At 38.6% G+C, this 17,434-nt stretch overlaps 3 protein-coding genes across 5 annotated transcripts in view; 2 read left to right on the top strand and 1 right to left on the bottom strand.

Annotated features, from left to right (window-relative positions):
• The window catches only part of LOC136252504 (protein NLRC3-like), a 51,919-nt gene extending 43,300 nt beyond the window's left edge, over positions 1–8,619 (top strand). For all 3 annotated transcript variants that reach the window (XM_066044956.1, XM_066044955.1, XM_066044957.1), the window contains one exon: positions 5,633–8,619. In XM_066044956.1, coding sequence (XP_065901028.1) covers positions 5,633–8,433 — 2,801 coding nt within the window. In that variant the 3' untranslated portion in view covers positions 8,434–8,619. The remainder of the gene's footprint in view (positions 1–5,632) is intronic.
• Positions 1–17,434, top strand: part of LOC136252508 (trans-L-3-hydroxyproline dehydratase-like) — a 182,577-nt gene that overhangs the window by 114,643 nt on the left and 50,500 nt on the right. The gene's annotated exons all lie outside the window — the stretch shown is intronic.
• On the bottom strand, positions 14,148–16,821 carry LOC136252503 (protein tyrosine phosphatase domain-containing protein 1-like). The gene is made up of 5 exons (XM_066044954.1): positions 16,771–16,821; positions 16,635–16,722; positions 16,496–16,585; positions 15,707–15,799; positions 14,148–14,307 (listed from the first exon to the last, which is right to left on the bottom strand). The coding sequence occupies exons 1-5, from the start codon at positions 16,814–16,816 to the stop codon at positions 14,277–14,279; spliced, it is 348 nt and encodes a 115-aa protein (XP_065901026.1). The 5' UTR covers positions 16,817–16,821; the 3' UTR covers positions 14,148–14,276.

Here is a 17,434-nt window from a genome sequence, read left to right as displayed (position 1 = left end):
GCAGCGTTTCGTTTGATGTGTGGAGGTCTCTTATTTGCGAAGAAACCTGGTATCAGGTGTCTTACTGGTAAGACACCCGACAGTTGTTTACAACCACAATGTGGCCTACAGTAATGCAATTAGCCTTTTGTGGACAATTAGTATTTCGCACATCAGTAAACACCAAGCGATTGCGAGCAGATTATTACAAAGAAATTACACTCAGGTACGCTGTTATCGTGGGTAGCTCAGTGGATTTATAGACCATCGTGGTACAAGCCATTAATTCAGTTTGTGGCCTTCGCCATATTAAAGCACGCTCTGTAGACCAAGACAGCCATGTTGGCACTGGCTATTCCCATTTGCTGCCATTCACACGTATCCATAATGCCTCAAACATACTTTTTATCAACTTTACAAACCTTCAGTTATTCGCGCTTCATGGCTTGCGCGACCTCACATCTTTTGCTCGCTGAAATACCCTAGGTGTTTACAATGGGAACTCTCTATACTAACTCACTGCTTCTACGCCATTGTCTAAAACACTTAGACACTCACAATAGGCATCTTCGAGGATTTAAAAACCATCGGTGACGTCGATAATTACCTCGGCTGCGCCTCGGTAATTATTGACGTCACCTCAGGTTTTTAAATCCTCGAAGACACCTATTGCGAGTGTCTAACTATTACTAAAACAGCATCAAATGCAACAAAACACTTACAGGGTGGCCGGATATAAAATTTTAAAAAATCACCAAAACTCGAATTTTAGCCTCACTGCCCCACTGCCTCACTCACTGACCAGTCACAAGGCTGGAGGCCAAACGAAGCAGCGCACGACCACCATTTTACGCCTCAATAACAAACTCACCAGTGGGATGTGGTTCCGATGAGTGTAGGTCCTCTGCGCCTTGTCTCTTCTTTCATCTTCAATCAGGCTGCTTGTCTTCTTCATACAATGAAACCATATTGATGCGTTAATTTTCTGTATTAACACTTTCTTTAACAGGCCCGTACGCAGGAATTTCAAAGGGGGGTTCTACATTTGAGCGGTAGGCGATCCCAGATGCGGGGGTCTGGGGGCACAGCCCCCAGGCACTGAGAAAGTTCAATGTCCTGAGAATAGCCTCAAATTGCTTAATGCAGAAATACATGCTCTGATTAAATAAACTTCTCATACATAATTGTGTTGACACAAATTCCTCTCAATATGGGCCCATTGCACACTTATGCAAACAAAAGATTAAAATATGGTGTAGTGCATGTACACTCCATCATTTCTAAGACTGCTCAGGGTCATTCATTTCTGCTATAAGCTAAACCTTACATTTCACTATTGCCCAAACATGGATGATAACCACAATAAGGTTAATATGAAAACAACTCGCTCGAAACAACTGACAGACTCACATGCAACAAGCCAGGCTTACTTGTGTTATAGTTGTTGTTATAGTTAACAGTTTATCAGTCACAGTGTCCATCAAGTCTGGTGCTCATCATATATTGCTATTCGGGCTCTTATTAGAAAATATTTAACAAATTACGATTGGAATTAATCGAAATAATATTAATAGTAGTTCTCAGTGCAGGGCCGCCCACAGGGGGGGGCAACTGGGGCATTTTGCCCCGGGCCCCAGCCTGAAAGGGGGCCCCTGAATACCTGTTTAAAAGATCGATATACTCTAATAGAGCAGTCAGATCTAAATACTCTAATAGAGCAGTCAGATCTAAATACTCTAATAGAGCAGTCACAGTATTCTTTAGAGGAGCAGTGTAGCAAGCTTATAGATAAGGAGATATGGTTGGTGATGGGTAGTTATTGTCATTGCTAGCAGGTTGTGACCTTTTTTTTTTTTTTTTTGCTCTTCACCTTACAACTTGGGTCAAGGGCCCCACTTTAACTCTTTGCCCTGGGCCCCTTAATTTCTCTGGGCGGCCCTGTCTCAGTGCAGTATGGCAAGGATGGCTCGATGGATAGCCTTATTAAGATATACTGTAAGAAGAATAATAGAAGCCTTAGCGATAGAGAGAAAACCACAGTCTGTATACTATTCATGCATCATTGAAGTGGTTTCTATGTGCGCAGATAGCCATGGAAGGCGTGTAATGAATGCTAGAACACAGATTATAGTTGAAAAGATCGTTTTACAGTAAAAATAAAATTTCCAGTTTAAAATAGGGGGTTCGACCGAACTCCCCCTGGGCACGGGCCTGTTTAAGCAGCATAATAGACGCCACAAGATTATTTAAGGCGCTTAGACTATGCTATGCTACGGTACGGAGGTACTGGTACTAGATAGCTACCTGTATCTTTACGATAGGTCACAAGATCAAATAATAATCACGCCCATTCTTTTTTCTACGCATTATCGATCTATTGATTGAAACCACGATGACACACCCCTTTAACCCTAGGTAGCCAGTGACCACGCACTTTCAAGTTGGAAGGCTGGCTCTAATCGAAATCACGATGACCACGCCCCGTTTGGGGCAAGCGCACATCTTTGCAGACTGACTCGATATATTCTAATACAGCAGTCACCCTAATAGAACGGTCACATGTTTATAGTTAGCTGTATGCTTTAACAAAAATTAAACAAACTAGTATATTAAAAGGCTGTTGCTATTGTTCCAGCAGTCACGTGAATAAAAATAAAACTTAGACAAAAGGTCCTCAAACGAGGAAAAAAACAACACAAAATGCCTTGTGCGGGAATCGAACCCGGGACCTTCAGTGTTTGAGCCCAGAGTCCTAGCCATTGTGCTACGTGGCTCCCAGCTACCCACCTCCCTTAGTTTCTACCTTATATGTCTCCGAGTGGAGTAACTTCTATATAATATATATTGAAGGTGAAGGAGAAACTAAAGCTGAACCCGACCCTAACCCTAACACTAGAACTACTTTTCGCATCCCCTAAAGTTGAATGCTCGGGGCAACCTACTAGACACGTTCCCTAAAGTCGAATACTCGGGGTAACCTACTATACGTGTGCCCTAAAGTCGAATACTTGGGGCATAGCCTACAACTAGTGTGCTTGATAGTGAGAAATCTAGTGGACTGCCGGAACAATAGCACTGACAAAATATTTCCAGCTGCCGGAACAATAGCAACTTCGATATTAAAAATTATAAATTTAAAAATGAAGTAGGGATCCAAGCGGTAAAAAGTAGTGAAACAAGAGATGAACGATAGTAGCTGTTACAGCATAGCTCGGTGGGAAATCCCTACTTTGGCATTGGACACAAAATAATTGCTATAGTACCATGCCAAAGTAGGGATTTCCCACCGAGCTATGCTGTAATAGCTACTATCATTCATCTCTTGTTTCACTACTTTTTACCGCTTGGATCCCTACTTCATTTTTAAATTTATAATTTTTAATATACTAGTTCTATATAAGACCTTTGCCAAAAAAGCTTTTATTGACTGCAAATAGCTTGTTTTAAATACTTTCGACTAAAACGTTGGTGTTTTAGTTGTACCTATAATAAATTCTGGTGAACTTTGAGATAATTATTGTGAAAGCTAAAAATTATAGATACAGTGTCTGGTGGGCTGCCCTGCTGCCACAGATTCTATACTCTGGTCAGCCCCTCACATCAGATACTTCCTCCACCACTGTTGGATGGTATTAGTTTCCCAGTGATTTGACATGTAGTAATGCTTTGAAGTCCTTCACAAAATTTGCTATAACTCTTGATCGAATAACAATAGCATCTCCCAACTGGACTGTAACAGGTCAGTAAGTAAAAGATGTGTGCTTATTAGCAAAGGTGAGTTAGCACCTAAGTACAGCATACAGTATTTTACCTATTTCCGGTTGACTGTAACCTTAAGTCCATGTGGACATCAAACTTGTGTACAGTATAGAATATCTGTGACCTTGCCAATGATACATACTATCTAAATGTTATAGTTGGAGACCAACCACAAGGATGTTAATGATTGAAAACTGGCGGGTGTTTAGAACAAGAAGATCTGGATGGGTGGTCTCTAACTGACTTAGAAAATGACATGGGTATATTTATACATTGATTGTGGGTTGAGTATAACATCATCGTGTCATCATACCTTGCACAAAATGTAAACCCACAATCACTTTCTACATTGTTATTTATAAAACAAAGCAACTGCACAATGGCTATAAGCAGATTAGTGATCATTAGTGAGATCTGCAATGCTACTCAGCACATCGGTGAGGTGTGCTGTGATAATATGGAAAATGATGTGGGATTACAGTTTGTGTAAGATATGATCACATGATGTTATACTCAACCCACAATCAATTGATCTATCTATAAATACACCTCCACCATTTTCTAACTCAATTATAGACCACTCACTCAGATCCTCATGCTTACAAACCAGAGGAGGTTGGACGTGTTCACGTGAGCTGTACATTTTCATCGGAAAATCTTCATTTTATTAAAACTATAGTGCATTTGAAAGCTTATGTATTTCTAAATCTAACGGCGTGATAAACCCCAGTCAACCCCGCTGATTAGGCTGGTAAAAAAGCCAGAGTTTAGAGTGCCAATAAAATAAATTATGCAAAATCTGTTTTATTGAGGAGGGTAATACAGCGATCATAGTAAAGGTTCATTGTTTCATTATAGAAAACGTACGTGACAAGTCTGGTGAAGTTGCATGCATCAAATCGTAATTTATTAATTTCATCCCAAATCTAGGGTGCTTTTAGAAAACAAAGTACATTGCCTTGAAGCTTATGTGAAGGACGATCTGAACATCTAACAAACCCCAGTGAACCCCATAGTTATTTAGTTTAGTATTGTGACTATTGAGGGTCATGTGAAATACCAAACAAAAGAATGCAATTAAGAGCAATGTATTTAAGTAGCACTTAAAGCACGTCCAACCTCCTCTGCTTACAAACCATCAGCTTTGTCTCAGGTTTTTAATATCAAGAAAATCTTCATCTAACTATTTGGTGCAGGTTACTGCTCTATTAGGGTGTTTCAATTTAGAGCGAGAATACCACGGAAAAGCATTGTGCTGTAAAATCCAATCTGTATATTATGACATGATGACCTTTATCAGGAATTTACATTGGTAGTTCTCATTACCATCCCATTCACGTTTTCCATGAATTCTACTTACCCCATTTCTAGACTACCAGCTGTCTGAGAATCAAGACATCAACTGGTCTGGAAATTTTTCTATATTTCAGAGCTTGATTCTGTTCTGTGAATGCTATCCCACTGGGGACCCATGAAGGCTTAAAGTTTGCGAACACAGGGAGTCAGAAACATGTAACTAAACTGTTAAATTTCAGCTATACTGTCAAGCCTTCTGATTCCTACAGTCAATACTAACTTGCAACACTTCAAATTGTGACAGGAAAAAAAATATATATATACAGTATACCCATACATATAGTTCAGTCAAGATTGTACTAACCTGCTCTCAGGTCACTGTAGGTGACCTGAGTGTGTATACTAACAAGGTCACTTATTCAAACCCAAGCCAGTATTAGTAAGTAGAAAATAGCTTAAACCAGCAAAATTGAAACCTTTAAGTGTGTCATTTGTATACAGATTAGCCAATGTAGCTACCTGTTTGATAAAGTAGTGTATGAGGTTGTGACAATCACAAACAGACTAACACTTAACCTGTGTTTGTTTGTACCCACAGTGGTTGACTGGCTGGGTGACTTCATGAAGGGACAATACTGCAATATGAGACTTAAGAAACTAAAAGAAGAGAAAGACCCCTGGCCACCTGTTAAAACCAAATGCTACATAACATTAGCACTGATGTATCAGAAAGATTTACAAACAAGAGATGAAACAACAAAAACAATTTTTTTACGTACAAAAGGAGATATTTCTGACATACCTGAAAAGATCAACTCCCAAATGTTAACAGACATTACACAAATATTCAGCTCTCAATCTGGCAGTATTCCTAACAGTATCCTAATTGAGGGTCATCCTGGAATAGGAAAGACAACACTTGTTAAAGAGATTTGTGTTGAATGGGCTGAGGGTAAGCTACTCACCTCTGACAAACTGGTACTCCTCCTGTTGTTAAGAGATCCTAATGTACAGAGAATTACTAATGTACAACAACTGATAGAACACTTCACACACTCAACCAGTAAAGTAACACAGCTACACAGTTATTTAGAAGACAATCATGGAGCTGATGTCGCCTTGATCATTGATGGCTTTGATGAACTGAGTAATACATTACGTGGAGAATCATTCTTTGTGCAACTAATTAACAGAAAAGTTCTACCCAAAGCTAAGATAGTGGTATCATCACGACCCACTGCTTCTGTTTGCCTTCATGATGTTGTAGACAGAAGAATTGAAATTCTTGGATTTGACCAAACCAGCAGATTAGAATATGCAAATGAAGCCTTACAAGACACTCCTTCTAAACTGGAGAAGTTACAGAAACATTTTCAACAATATCCAAGTATTGATGCCATTTGTTATATTCCTTTAATAATGTCCATCATTGTATTCCTTTGTATGTGTCAACCAGAGGACCTGCCACCAACTGCTTCTAAAATGTATCACAGTTTTGTCCTACACACAATTTGTCACTACCTGAAGAGGACAGGGAAGATTGCTAAAGATGAACACATCAACAAAATGGTAAACTTACCACAGACAGTCCGTGAAGCACTATGGCACCTAAAGAAAGTTGCATTTGATGGTCTTGTAGAGGACAAAATAGTATTCACAATGGATGACTTACCTGACATGTGCAGGGATGATTCCACTTGTTATGGACTATTACAATCTGTTGAATGTTATTGTTCAGATGAAATTGGTACCCCAACCAAATCCTTCAACTTCCTACACTTGGGAATACAAGAATATTTTGCTGCCAAATATGTAGCAACCTTACCAGAAGATGAGGTGTACACACTAATGAAGGAGTCATTTCTTGTTACTGAAAATGATGATCCTGATAGTAAGAGTGTCCGCCTCTCCAACATGTGGATCATGTATTGTGGTGTAACCAGTGGACAGTGTAATTCTTTAAGATACTACCTATCACCATTTAAACAGTATTATGATGATGCTAACGAACTCATGAACTCACTTCCTCAGACTGGACCATCTGATGATAATCAACAAGGATCAACTTCTAATCAGGAAATATCCAACACTCTAATTATCTCACAACACATCTTGAAGAACCCAGTGGAGGTTCTCTACTTGTTCCAGTGTTTCCAAGAGGCTCAGGATGACAACTTATGTGACATCTTGTCCAAATCATTTGATAGTGGTAAGATTGACCTCAGTCACCACAGGCTCCTCCCACACCAGGTGGTGTCCCTGGGATTCTTCCTATCAAGATCACACAGGAAATGGAAGGAACTAAACCTGTACAAGTGTCACATTGGATATCATTGCATCAACCTACTACACCACTACCTTTGTGGAGATAAAACAAACAAGCCAGAAATAACAACAATTGATCTTAGTAACAATTACCTCACTGTAGCATCATCACCACTCATTTGTGACATCATCACTTACCTTCAGCCACACACTCTGATGTTAACTAATAACAATATTACTAGTGTGAGGGACATTTCCACTGCAGTAATAAACACTAACACAGTCAAAGTGTTAGACATGAGGAATAATGGCCTCACAGCACAAGAAGCATCAGCAATATCTGATATGATGACTTGTTTGGAGGAGTTGGACATCAGTAACAATGATGGAGCAGTGACAATATCAAAAGGAATAACAAAAACCAACACACCGAGACTATTGGACATCGATGACAATAACATCACATCCACAGGACCTATAGCAATTGCAAACAGTTTACTACACAACACCTCACTGGATCTGGAGGTACCAGACATGAGTTCCAATGCTATAGGTAAAGATGGAGCCACAGCAATTGCTCAAGTCATTACTAATAACAAGACACTAAAGAAACTGAACATTCATAGATGTAATATCACAGCCACAGGAACTACAGCAATTGCAAACAGTTTACTACACTACACCTCACTGGAGGTACTAGACATGAGTTACAATGCTATAGGTAAAGATGGAGCCACAGCAATTGCTCAAGTCATTACTAATAACAAGACACTAAAGAAACTGAACATTCATAGATGTAATATCACAGCCACAGGAACTACAGCAATTGCAAACAGTTTACTACACAACACCTCACTGGAGGTACTAGACATTAGTTACAATGATATTGATGAATGTGGAGCCACAGCAATTGCTCGAGCCATTATTAAAAGCAAGACACTAAAGAAACTGTCACTGTATGATGACACAATGAATAAATACTCAGCCATGATAATAATCAGCAGCCTACACCATAACAACTCTATCACTAAACTGAAACATCCTTATGCGCTATGCCATATTGTGAATGAAGAAGTTGAACACATCAATCGTACAAGGAGGAAATGTAATATACAAGAATTAGAAGTTATGTAGTGATAACCTCATCACCCATTACTCTACATGCAACATAAACACATCACCTAACAACTTATATTACATGTTGCTGTCAGACCTTCAGTGCTGGTCACTGTAAAGCACTAATAACAATAACATAATTATTACACATTATAGTACAGTATTATTGTGAATAAAGTTTGCTAAATCACTTGTGGCAATTCAAAACATAGTTAATTTTTTTAAGTAGAAAGTTGTTTCTACTGCAATGACTTCAGCTACAATGTTTAATTAGTATATAGATGATAGCAGGGTGTATCCACTGCACTGGATTACTGGATATGGTCATGGACTACTGCAAGGACTCAAGTTTTGTTTTGTTTTAGCTATAGTCAGAATTAACCATAAATCATGTTGGAAGTCAACACCATTTACGATGAGACTTGCACATTTATTGACAAAAACCTACTACACTAAAATTCTCAATGTAGTTAATTATTAATAATAATTTACCTATACTGCTAACAATAATACAAGCACTAGTACTGTAAACACTGTTAATGCAACTATCCACTTTCTTTTGCATAATGTATTGACAAAATTCAGTCAGTTTTTAGACTACGCAATTACATTGTGACAGTATGTACACATATATTGCATCAGTTAGCCAGAAAAACACTTCCCGATACGTACATGTACACTAACAGGCAAGTAAAGTTGTACATATTTTAAATTTTTGTAAAATATTTTAGTGTACACAACATGATTAAGAGTTCAAAGCATATACTAGCACATGGACAGGTGTATGTGCCTCTGATGTGATATTGAGAGCTGTGAATATCAAAATGTGTAGTGGTATACGAAGTAATATGATCATAATTATAGCTACCGTAAATCAGGAAAATTTTGGCATAGAAATTTTCGTCTATTACAATTTCGACGTAACATATTTTCGTTACTGGCATAATTGATGAAAAATTTTGATAAGTTACTATTTGTATACGCAAATTATTCGTATAGGCAAAAATAATTTGTCATTTTAATTTTTGTCAATACAGCCAGAGACAAAAATTTTGACAACAAATTTTTCCTGATTTACGGTATTCACATTTTAATGGTTTTAAATTTAAAAATCACGTACTTGAGCAAACTTAATGCATGGACCTTTTTGCAAAGTTTTCAACTTATAGTAGCAACTGCATGCAACTGCCATTACTGAGTTTTAAAGCCAATTCAGATTAAAATTAATGTTCAGTAAATGACAACTATTCATAAGTTACCGTATAACACATATCTGCACAATGAGTATACATGTAATAGGGGCATAATGGGCCGGTCCCTAATGGTAGGAATAACTGTTCTATTGAGGTGATTGAACAGAGTTCTGTATATAAATGAATGGGATTTACCTATCTGGACAAATTCACTTTTCTGAATGCATTAATTTTGTAATTGAACTAGCAAGGTGTTCAGATAATGGAGAACTCACTGTACTTGCCTTTGTGTAACAGAATTGACTGCAGTTAATTCTGTATTGATAGTGCCTACCATACACAGCTACCTCCTTTTCACAATTGGAGTAATATAATTATACATGTGTACAAAATGTTAACAAATGATAAATAAATTAACAATGTTGATGATGTAACAACAGATTGGAAATCACATGATCATCACCAGAACTACTGCTACTGTATTTAAGTGGTTTGTGGGCAGACATGGGGCCAAGTACATGAGTACTTATACTTAAGTACACTTAAGTACAGATTTGAAAGTACTTGTACTTTACTTAAATACTTCCTTGATTTCCCCAATGTACTTGTACTTATACTCAAGTACTTCACTAAGTACTTGTATGTACTTGAGTACTTAAAGTACTTGTAAGTACTGCAAACATTGTACGTAGTTTGTACACAGTGGGTACATAACAAAATTGCATGAAGGTACATTGTACAATTTTTCTAGTGCCTTCCCTAACCTTACTATGTATCATGTAGCCACGATTAATGATGTCATAGAATTCTGGCTAATAAAAACAATGCTGCTGCTAAAGTTAGTGCATTTTAAGTGTTTAAGAGAGTGAATAGTTGACAAAAACCTGAAAGTACCAACCCCACTAGGTACACTTACATACTACAATACACTGAATAAGTGTACATTTTGCTACAGCAAAATGTACTTGTACTTTACTTGAGTACTCTCTTGATTGTCGCTGGAGTACTTGTACTTATACTTGGAAAATTCAAAAGTACTTGTACTTTACTTAAGTACTTTCAAATGTACTTGGTCCCATGTCTGTTTGTGGGTGTGGCTCGGGAGGAAAGAGTCACTGATTCCTTTGCTTTTATTGGCTGCTTTGATAGGTGCAGCTAGCCTGTTACAGCCAATCAAACTCCAGGAGAGGTGATGTACAAATTGTTGAACTTCTTTAGTTGGTACAATATGGTCGGATAATTTTGTTGTATGGTAGAAGACAGTACTTGTAATGTGGCAGATTTCTCCTACAATGAACATCATGACAGTATAAGTGTAGTACTGGAAAATGTTTAACTACCATTTAGCAGGTTTTTGTGGACAAAAAAAAATCATGATTGGCATGAAACTTGATGCATTAAAATGACGTTACATGCATGACAAGTCCAAGTGGATCATTAACTAGAACAGGTAACATGTAAAGGTATCTGCAACCAGATCCTAATCCTCAGGGAAGGAGGGAGGGTTTATCAACTTGAGAATATAAACACCTCCTCAGTCTCCAATGAATCAGCCCCACCCCGAGGGATATGGTCTGGTTCAAGACTAATAATCCATGTGCTAATTGGTTAAAGAACTGTATAGTGTGACCAAGCTATGTTGTAATACCATCATTCATCTCTTGTTTCACTATTTTTTTTGGTTGGATCCCTAATTTACTAATTAACTTTGGTTTGTTTATTATAGCATACAGTTATACACGTGTGACTGTTCTATTAGGGTGACTGCTGTATTAGAGTAGCTCAAGTCGGCCTTACCTACCAGGGGGTGTATCACTATTTCATATTTCACTGTGCTAGCATTATAAATACAGATAGACCAATAATAAGGGTGTGCGGTCATTGTGATTGAATAAACAGAGTGTTAAGAGTCCATGTTCAATCAATCAAGATTGTTCATGGGTGTTGTCATGAAGTTACAGGTCATAAGCACTTCAAATAATTTTGTGGTGTCTAAATATGCTACTCGAGGAAAGTTTTGACACAGGAAATCAATGCCTCAATATGGCTTTATTGCATGAAGAAGACGACAACCAGCAAGATTGAAGATAAAAAGGAAAGACAAGGCACACACTCATCGGAACCCCAAAAGGCACACGCCGCTGGTGGGTTTGTTATTGCAGCATAAAAATGGTGGCTATGTGCACTGCTTTGTTTGGCTGCCAGCCTCGCGACTGTGGTCAGCCAGGCTGGCAGATAAAAATTTGAGTTTCAGTAATTTTTAACAATCCCATTTCCAGCTGCTTCTTGATTTTAATGGTGTTAGATGGACTAAAATTATTCCATAAAAGTAATTTTCATTACATAAAATGTCTTTAGGATGATTGTAAAAGGCAGCACTTTAGGCGGCACATCAGTTTAGGGGTGATCCTTACTTACATATTACTACCGTACTGTTTGACAACAAGCCTATGATGATACACAAAAAAATCTAATTGAAAATAAGCAAAAGAGTGATTTGATATTGTCCCAATCGAAAACTTAATGACAATTTGCCCTTCCACTATAACTATAAATTTCTACAATGTAAATAACTACACATCATGTGCCCAAAATGACAGCATCGTTGTACTTTGAAACACACAACCAGTTAGTAGGTTACATTTATAGTTGACCTTGGATGGGATAACTGCATCTGGTGATCTTGTCTAATTACAGTAACATCACCACTCAGCAATGACTCCTACATGACAATAAAACACCTAACTACTCTAATAGAACAATCAGTGAACTTGAAGATGCAATTCATTTACAGAATATTGCAATAGCATTACCATACTTACAAAAAAATCAGAGAATTCATATGCCCATGAAACTTTTATACTACCAAAGATTTGTATGATACACTAGTCAACTTACTAAACTACTCTAATAGAACAGTCACCAACTAGTCTCTCACCTTCAACTCATCAAACCAGTTCAGTAGTAGACACAGTAATGGAGTCACATCACTGATGGAGGATAACACTTCACTGTATCCTGATGGTGACTGACTGTTGTTGAGATCACTCTGTTAACAATTAGTCATGACTTGTTACACACATTATATAAGAAGGTGTAGAAGATACGTATAATGTGGCGCGCCGGCTTTTTGGGCTGCACGACACACTATTGTGTGTCTTGATAGTTGTAACACGGGCATCAGGGCTTTACCTGATATGTATTCCCAACTTCCCGAGGGCTTAATATGCAACACTTTCCATCTATATCAGGTTGATAGCCTGCACAGAGCAATTATTCACCCAAACCGTTTGATTATAACAATGAATGGACAAATCCTAGGGATTTGAGATATCATGGAAAATCTTGGTCACGCAAATGTAATGTTTTAATCAGTGCTCTTGAATCATTATGAAATATTTACAGAGTTCACTAAAGGCCTATATAGGTAAGCTTGTTTGTAGAGTGGTTACTTCATGCAGAGTGGTAACTTCGTGATGGAGGTAGGGTCCATATTTAGAAACATGCAGAAACAATTGGTGAATAAGCTATAGCACTAGTTTTCACCTTATCCCAACATTTTTCAACTCATAGGATAGTGAGGATAACAAAACTCTCTCTGTCTGAGTGGTTTTCATGGTGAAATCCAAGTCGTGCATGCTAATCACGTGAGTATTAATCAATCCCCACAATATCAATCATCTACGTACATAATCGTTGCCCAGTCTACATTCAGGTGTAGCCCGGCTGGCTGGGTTACATATGAAATGTAGCCTCCTTTGATCTGAAGTGTGAAAGTGTTACATCCACACATGTAAAACATCTTTGCCTACCAAGAGAACTCTGAGATACCTACGTATGTACCACTTCAAGTACTATAGGAGTACAATATAGTACTATTGTCCCCCCACCATTCAAAATTTCAAGTGGGGACAACTTTCACTTCTTCAGGATCATTTATGCATTTATATGTAATACTAAACAATGTTGTTTTTTCAAACAGGTAAATGTTTCACAGAAAGCTACCAATCTGAAAAAATTAAAATTTCTCAAACCTTGCTATTACAGTATGTATACCTACATAGGGAACATGTTGCTCTGTACTATAGTACGTAGCGCTCAAATGCAATGTCGTCTCACGAGAGTGCAAGTTATTACAAACCTTGCTGATTAAAGGGTGTGGCACCCATTTTGCTCCTGAGTATTTGTTTGGGATGAATACTCATGAGCAAAACAGATGCCACACCAGCGAGCTTTTTAACTACTTGCACTCTCGCAAGACAACATTGCATTTGAGTGGTACTGTAGGCCTTAAAATATTATTACAACCTCACCTTCAGTTGATTAGTAGTTTCTATGGTATCTTTATTATCTAACCAGTTACCAAGGTGAAGTTTATTAAGTGACTGGGTTGTCATCTTATTTGAACCAATCAGATCACTGCACTCCAGTGTATCATGAACACTATTGCTAGGGGACACTAACAAGTCCAGCTCCTCATTATCATCTTCATCATTCTGGATCACATGATCTGAGCCCACACCTCCAAGATAAGCCCTCAACTCCAACTCACTAAGAGATTTTTACACAATTCCTTCAACTTGGTGGTATTGGTGTTGCCATTGGTAACCACTGTAGTAGTAGCAGCAGTAGTTCTCCATGGAAACTGAGTAGTTACTCCACACAAGTCTAATATCTGTCCACAAATATCACACAACACCTGAAATGATATTAGCAACAATGAAACCATTTCTAAAAAGTACTTAAGCATTTAGCACACAATATCATTGGTATTAAATACTTTAATATTATGGTGGTGGTCAGTGGCTGCCCCCATGATTGTAACTAACACTTTCCATACAAGTATAAACCAAGACTGAATTAGGGATTAAATGTTCACTAGTATATCTGCAGGTGTAGGCAACTTCCCTTGTTTCCCTACTTTTTATTTCTATGATCCCTAATCAAACTTAAAATTCCTTATACTTGTTTGTTTACTTTTTTATAGCATTATTATTACTGGTGAACCCACACATACCCCATCAAAGGAAAGGATGGCACCAGAGTTAACATTTTCATCTGAACGCATGTCTCAGCTATCAATTACACTGACTCGAAAGTAACATTACGCTTCGCTTCAGCCTGTTATACACATGCAGTGCTACAAATGAATCAATTCAATCACCACGAAAAGTACGGATGATTCGCATGCCCTATCTATCAATTATTGACTCAAGTGTTCACTTTCACCTATTTTCAGCTTGTTACACAGCACTACTAACAAAGAACAGTACCAGAAGTGCCTCTGCAATCAATACAGTCACCACGGAAAATATGGATGAATTCCTGTTTACAAATGTAGGGAAGCCATGCATCGTGCTACTGCGAATGACACTTTGGGCAGTCAGCAAAAAGAAATGGGACACAAAGGAGGACAAAAGTAAGTCCATGATGCGCTCATTGTACATATTGCTGCAGCCAAAAGGCATGTCTCCGGACAAAGAAAATCAAGCCCATAGCCTTAGCCATTATCGAGTTATACTTGCCTGAAGGCATTGGGCAGGAAGGCAGGCAGGCAGGCAGGCAGGCAGGCAGGCAGGCAGGCAGGCAGGCAGGCAGGCAGGCAGGCAGGCAGGCAGGCAGGCAGGCAGGCAGGCAGGCAGGCAGGCAGGCAGGCAGGCAGGCAGGCAGGCAGGCAGGCAGGCAGGCAGGCAGGCAGGCAGGCAGGCAGGCAGGCAGGCAGGCAGGCAGGCAGGCAGGCAGGCAGGCAGGCAGGCAGGCAGGCAGGCAGGCAGGCAGGCAGGCAGGCAGGCAGGCAGGCAGGCAGGCAGGCAGGCAGGCAGTCCATATTAAGGACATAAACACCTCCATATTAAGGACACATACACCTCCATATAAGGACAACAAACACCTCCATATTAAAGACACAAACACCTCCATACTAAGGACATAAACACCTCCATATTAAGGACACAGACACCTCCATATTAAGTACACAAACACCTCCATATTAAGAACACACACATTTCCAATAAGGATACAAACATTCATATACAGCAATATCACAAACAACTAATGAGGTCATACTTGATGACATAACTTGCTAACACAATATTTACCTTTGGTAGATACTTGTAGCAGCACCATGAAGGATACATCGCTGGTTATTCATGAACTGATCCAACATCACACAAGGGAAATCACTACAATCCCTAAGGGAAGGGATGGAATTAACAATTAAGTTATGTAACAATTAACGCAGTTAATAGCTTAGTAAGATAATACTACAACAGGTACACCAATGCATACTGTATACCATCCAGTGAATGATGCTTATATGTGACCGGATCTGTGAAAACCCCGACACAATCGTGCATTTTTCGAATTCCTGTCTAGCAAATATTTATAATCTACTTAGCTAAGTGTACCATCTGGCAAAGTTTCAGCCTCATATGCCAATAACTTTCGGAGTTACAGCCCTACAAAGTAACAACAACAGAAAAACTGATTTGTACAGATCACATACGATCACATCGACGTGATGTAAACAAACACTCATAACTTGTGTATACTTGGGTCTACTGCAATGAAACAAAGAGTTTCCAACTCCTATTGAGTAGGCGAATAAGATGATATCCAGGTTTTTATTGTTAGTCCCTTCCTTTACTAAAGTTTAATACAGCTTTATACTGTAAATTTAGGCTGGCATGATTGTGTCAAGTTTTCGCAGATCTGGTCAATATATATCTTGGGAAAGTCACACACAAATCATTGGTAGCCAAGTAAATTACACACTTGTCATCAAACGTCTTCAGATTTAAAAGACTGTTGACAATTTCTCACAATAAAGGGGTTAGATTGAAACTATGGCAAACACACACACAGACACACACAGGCAATACACTCACACTGAAGGGAACACTATCCACTTGGGCCTCAGGTACTCATAGAACTCTTGTACTATCTGTAGTTGAACTGGTGACTGAATAGAACCTGGCCTGCAGCAAAAAGAGGTGTGGCTAGGTGCATAGGGTAGGTGTGGCTCACCCCTTTGATCTCACATGAGCCACAGCTTGATCAGAAGTAATGTGATCAGAGAAGATCAAATGGCAAGCAATCAGTACACCTGTCCTGCCTGTAAGGAAAAATTTTCAGTGGTTTTACTACTACGGCCATGTCTGACCTACAACATGGTGACAGTAATGAGGAGGCTTCCACAAAAACATCATCTTTTCTTGAGACCACCTCATTATAGCGACCATGTCAAGTAGGTCCCAAACATAGCTAAGGTGTACCTAATGTATGGAAAAATAGACAAATGTTACATTTTAGTAGGGATCATAGAAATAAATGCATTGAAACAAGGGTAGTTGTCTACTATACTACAGTGGAACCTCAGTTATCCGAACCCCTTGGGACCATGGGTGGTCCATAAGTCTGAAAAGTCCGTATTTCTGAAACTGTGTATAAATAACCTTAAGAGCATAAAGAAACAAATTTAAAATATCAGTATTTCAACTACCCTAATAGAGCAGTCACTACTCTAATAGAGCAGTCATTTCCGTAGTTTAGGGACCCGCCAATTATGCTGGCATAATAAAGAGCATAATAGGTGCCTGAAAGCATTGAGCATAATGCTAGCATAATAGGCAGAAAACTTGTGCAATGCTATAAATTCTTGTTTATCAAAATACATATCCGACAAAAAGATCGATATACTCTAATAGAACAGTCAGTAACTCTAATAAAATTATCAGGTAGCTGACTGTTCTATTAGAGTATATCTATCTTTTCTGTGACATGTATTTCGACAAGCAAGGATTTACAGTCTGTGCTTCAACCACTTA

Source organism: Dysidea avara, chromosome 4, assembly GCF_963678975.1.
Source record: "Dysidea avara chromosome 4, odDysAvar1.4, whole genome shotgun sequence".
Taxonomy (NCBI): Eukaryota; Metazoa; Porifera; class Demospongiae; order Dictyoceratida; family Dysideidae; genus Dysidea; species Dysidea avara.
This window is presented reverse-complemented; position numbering and strand designations above follow the sequence as displayed.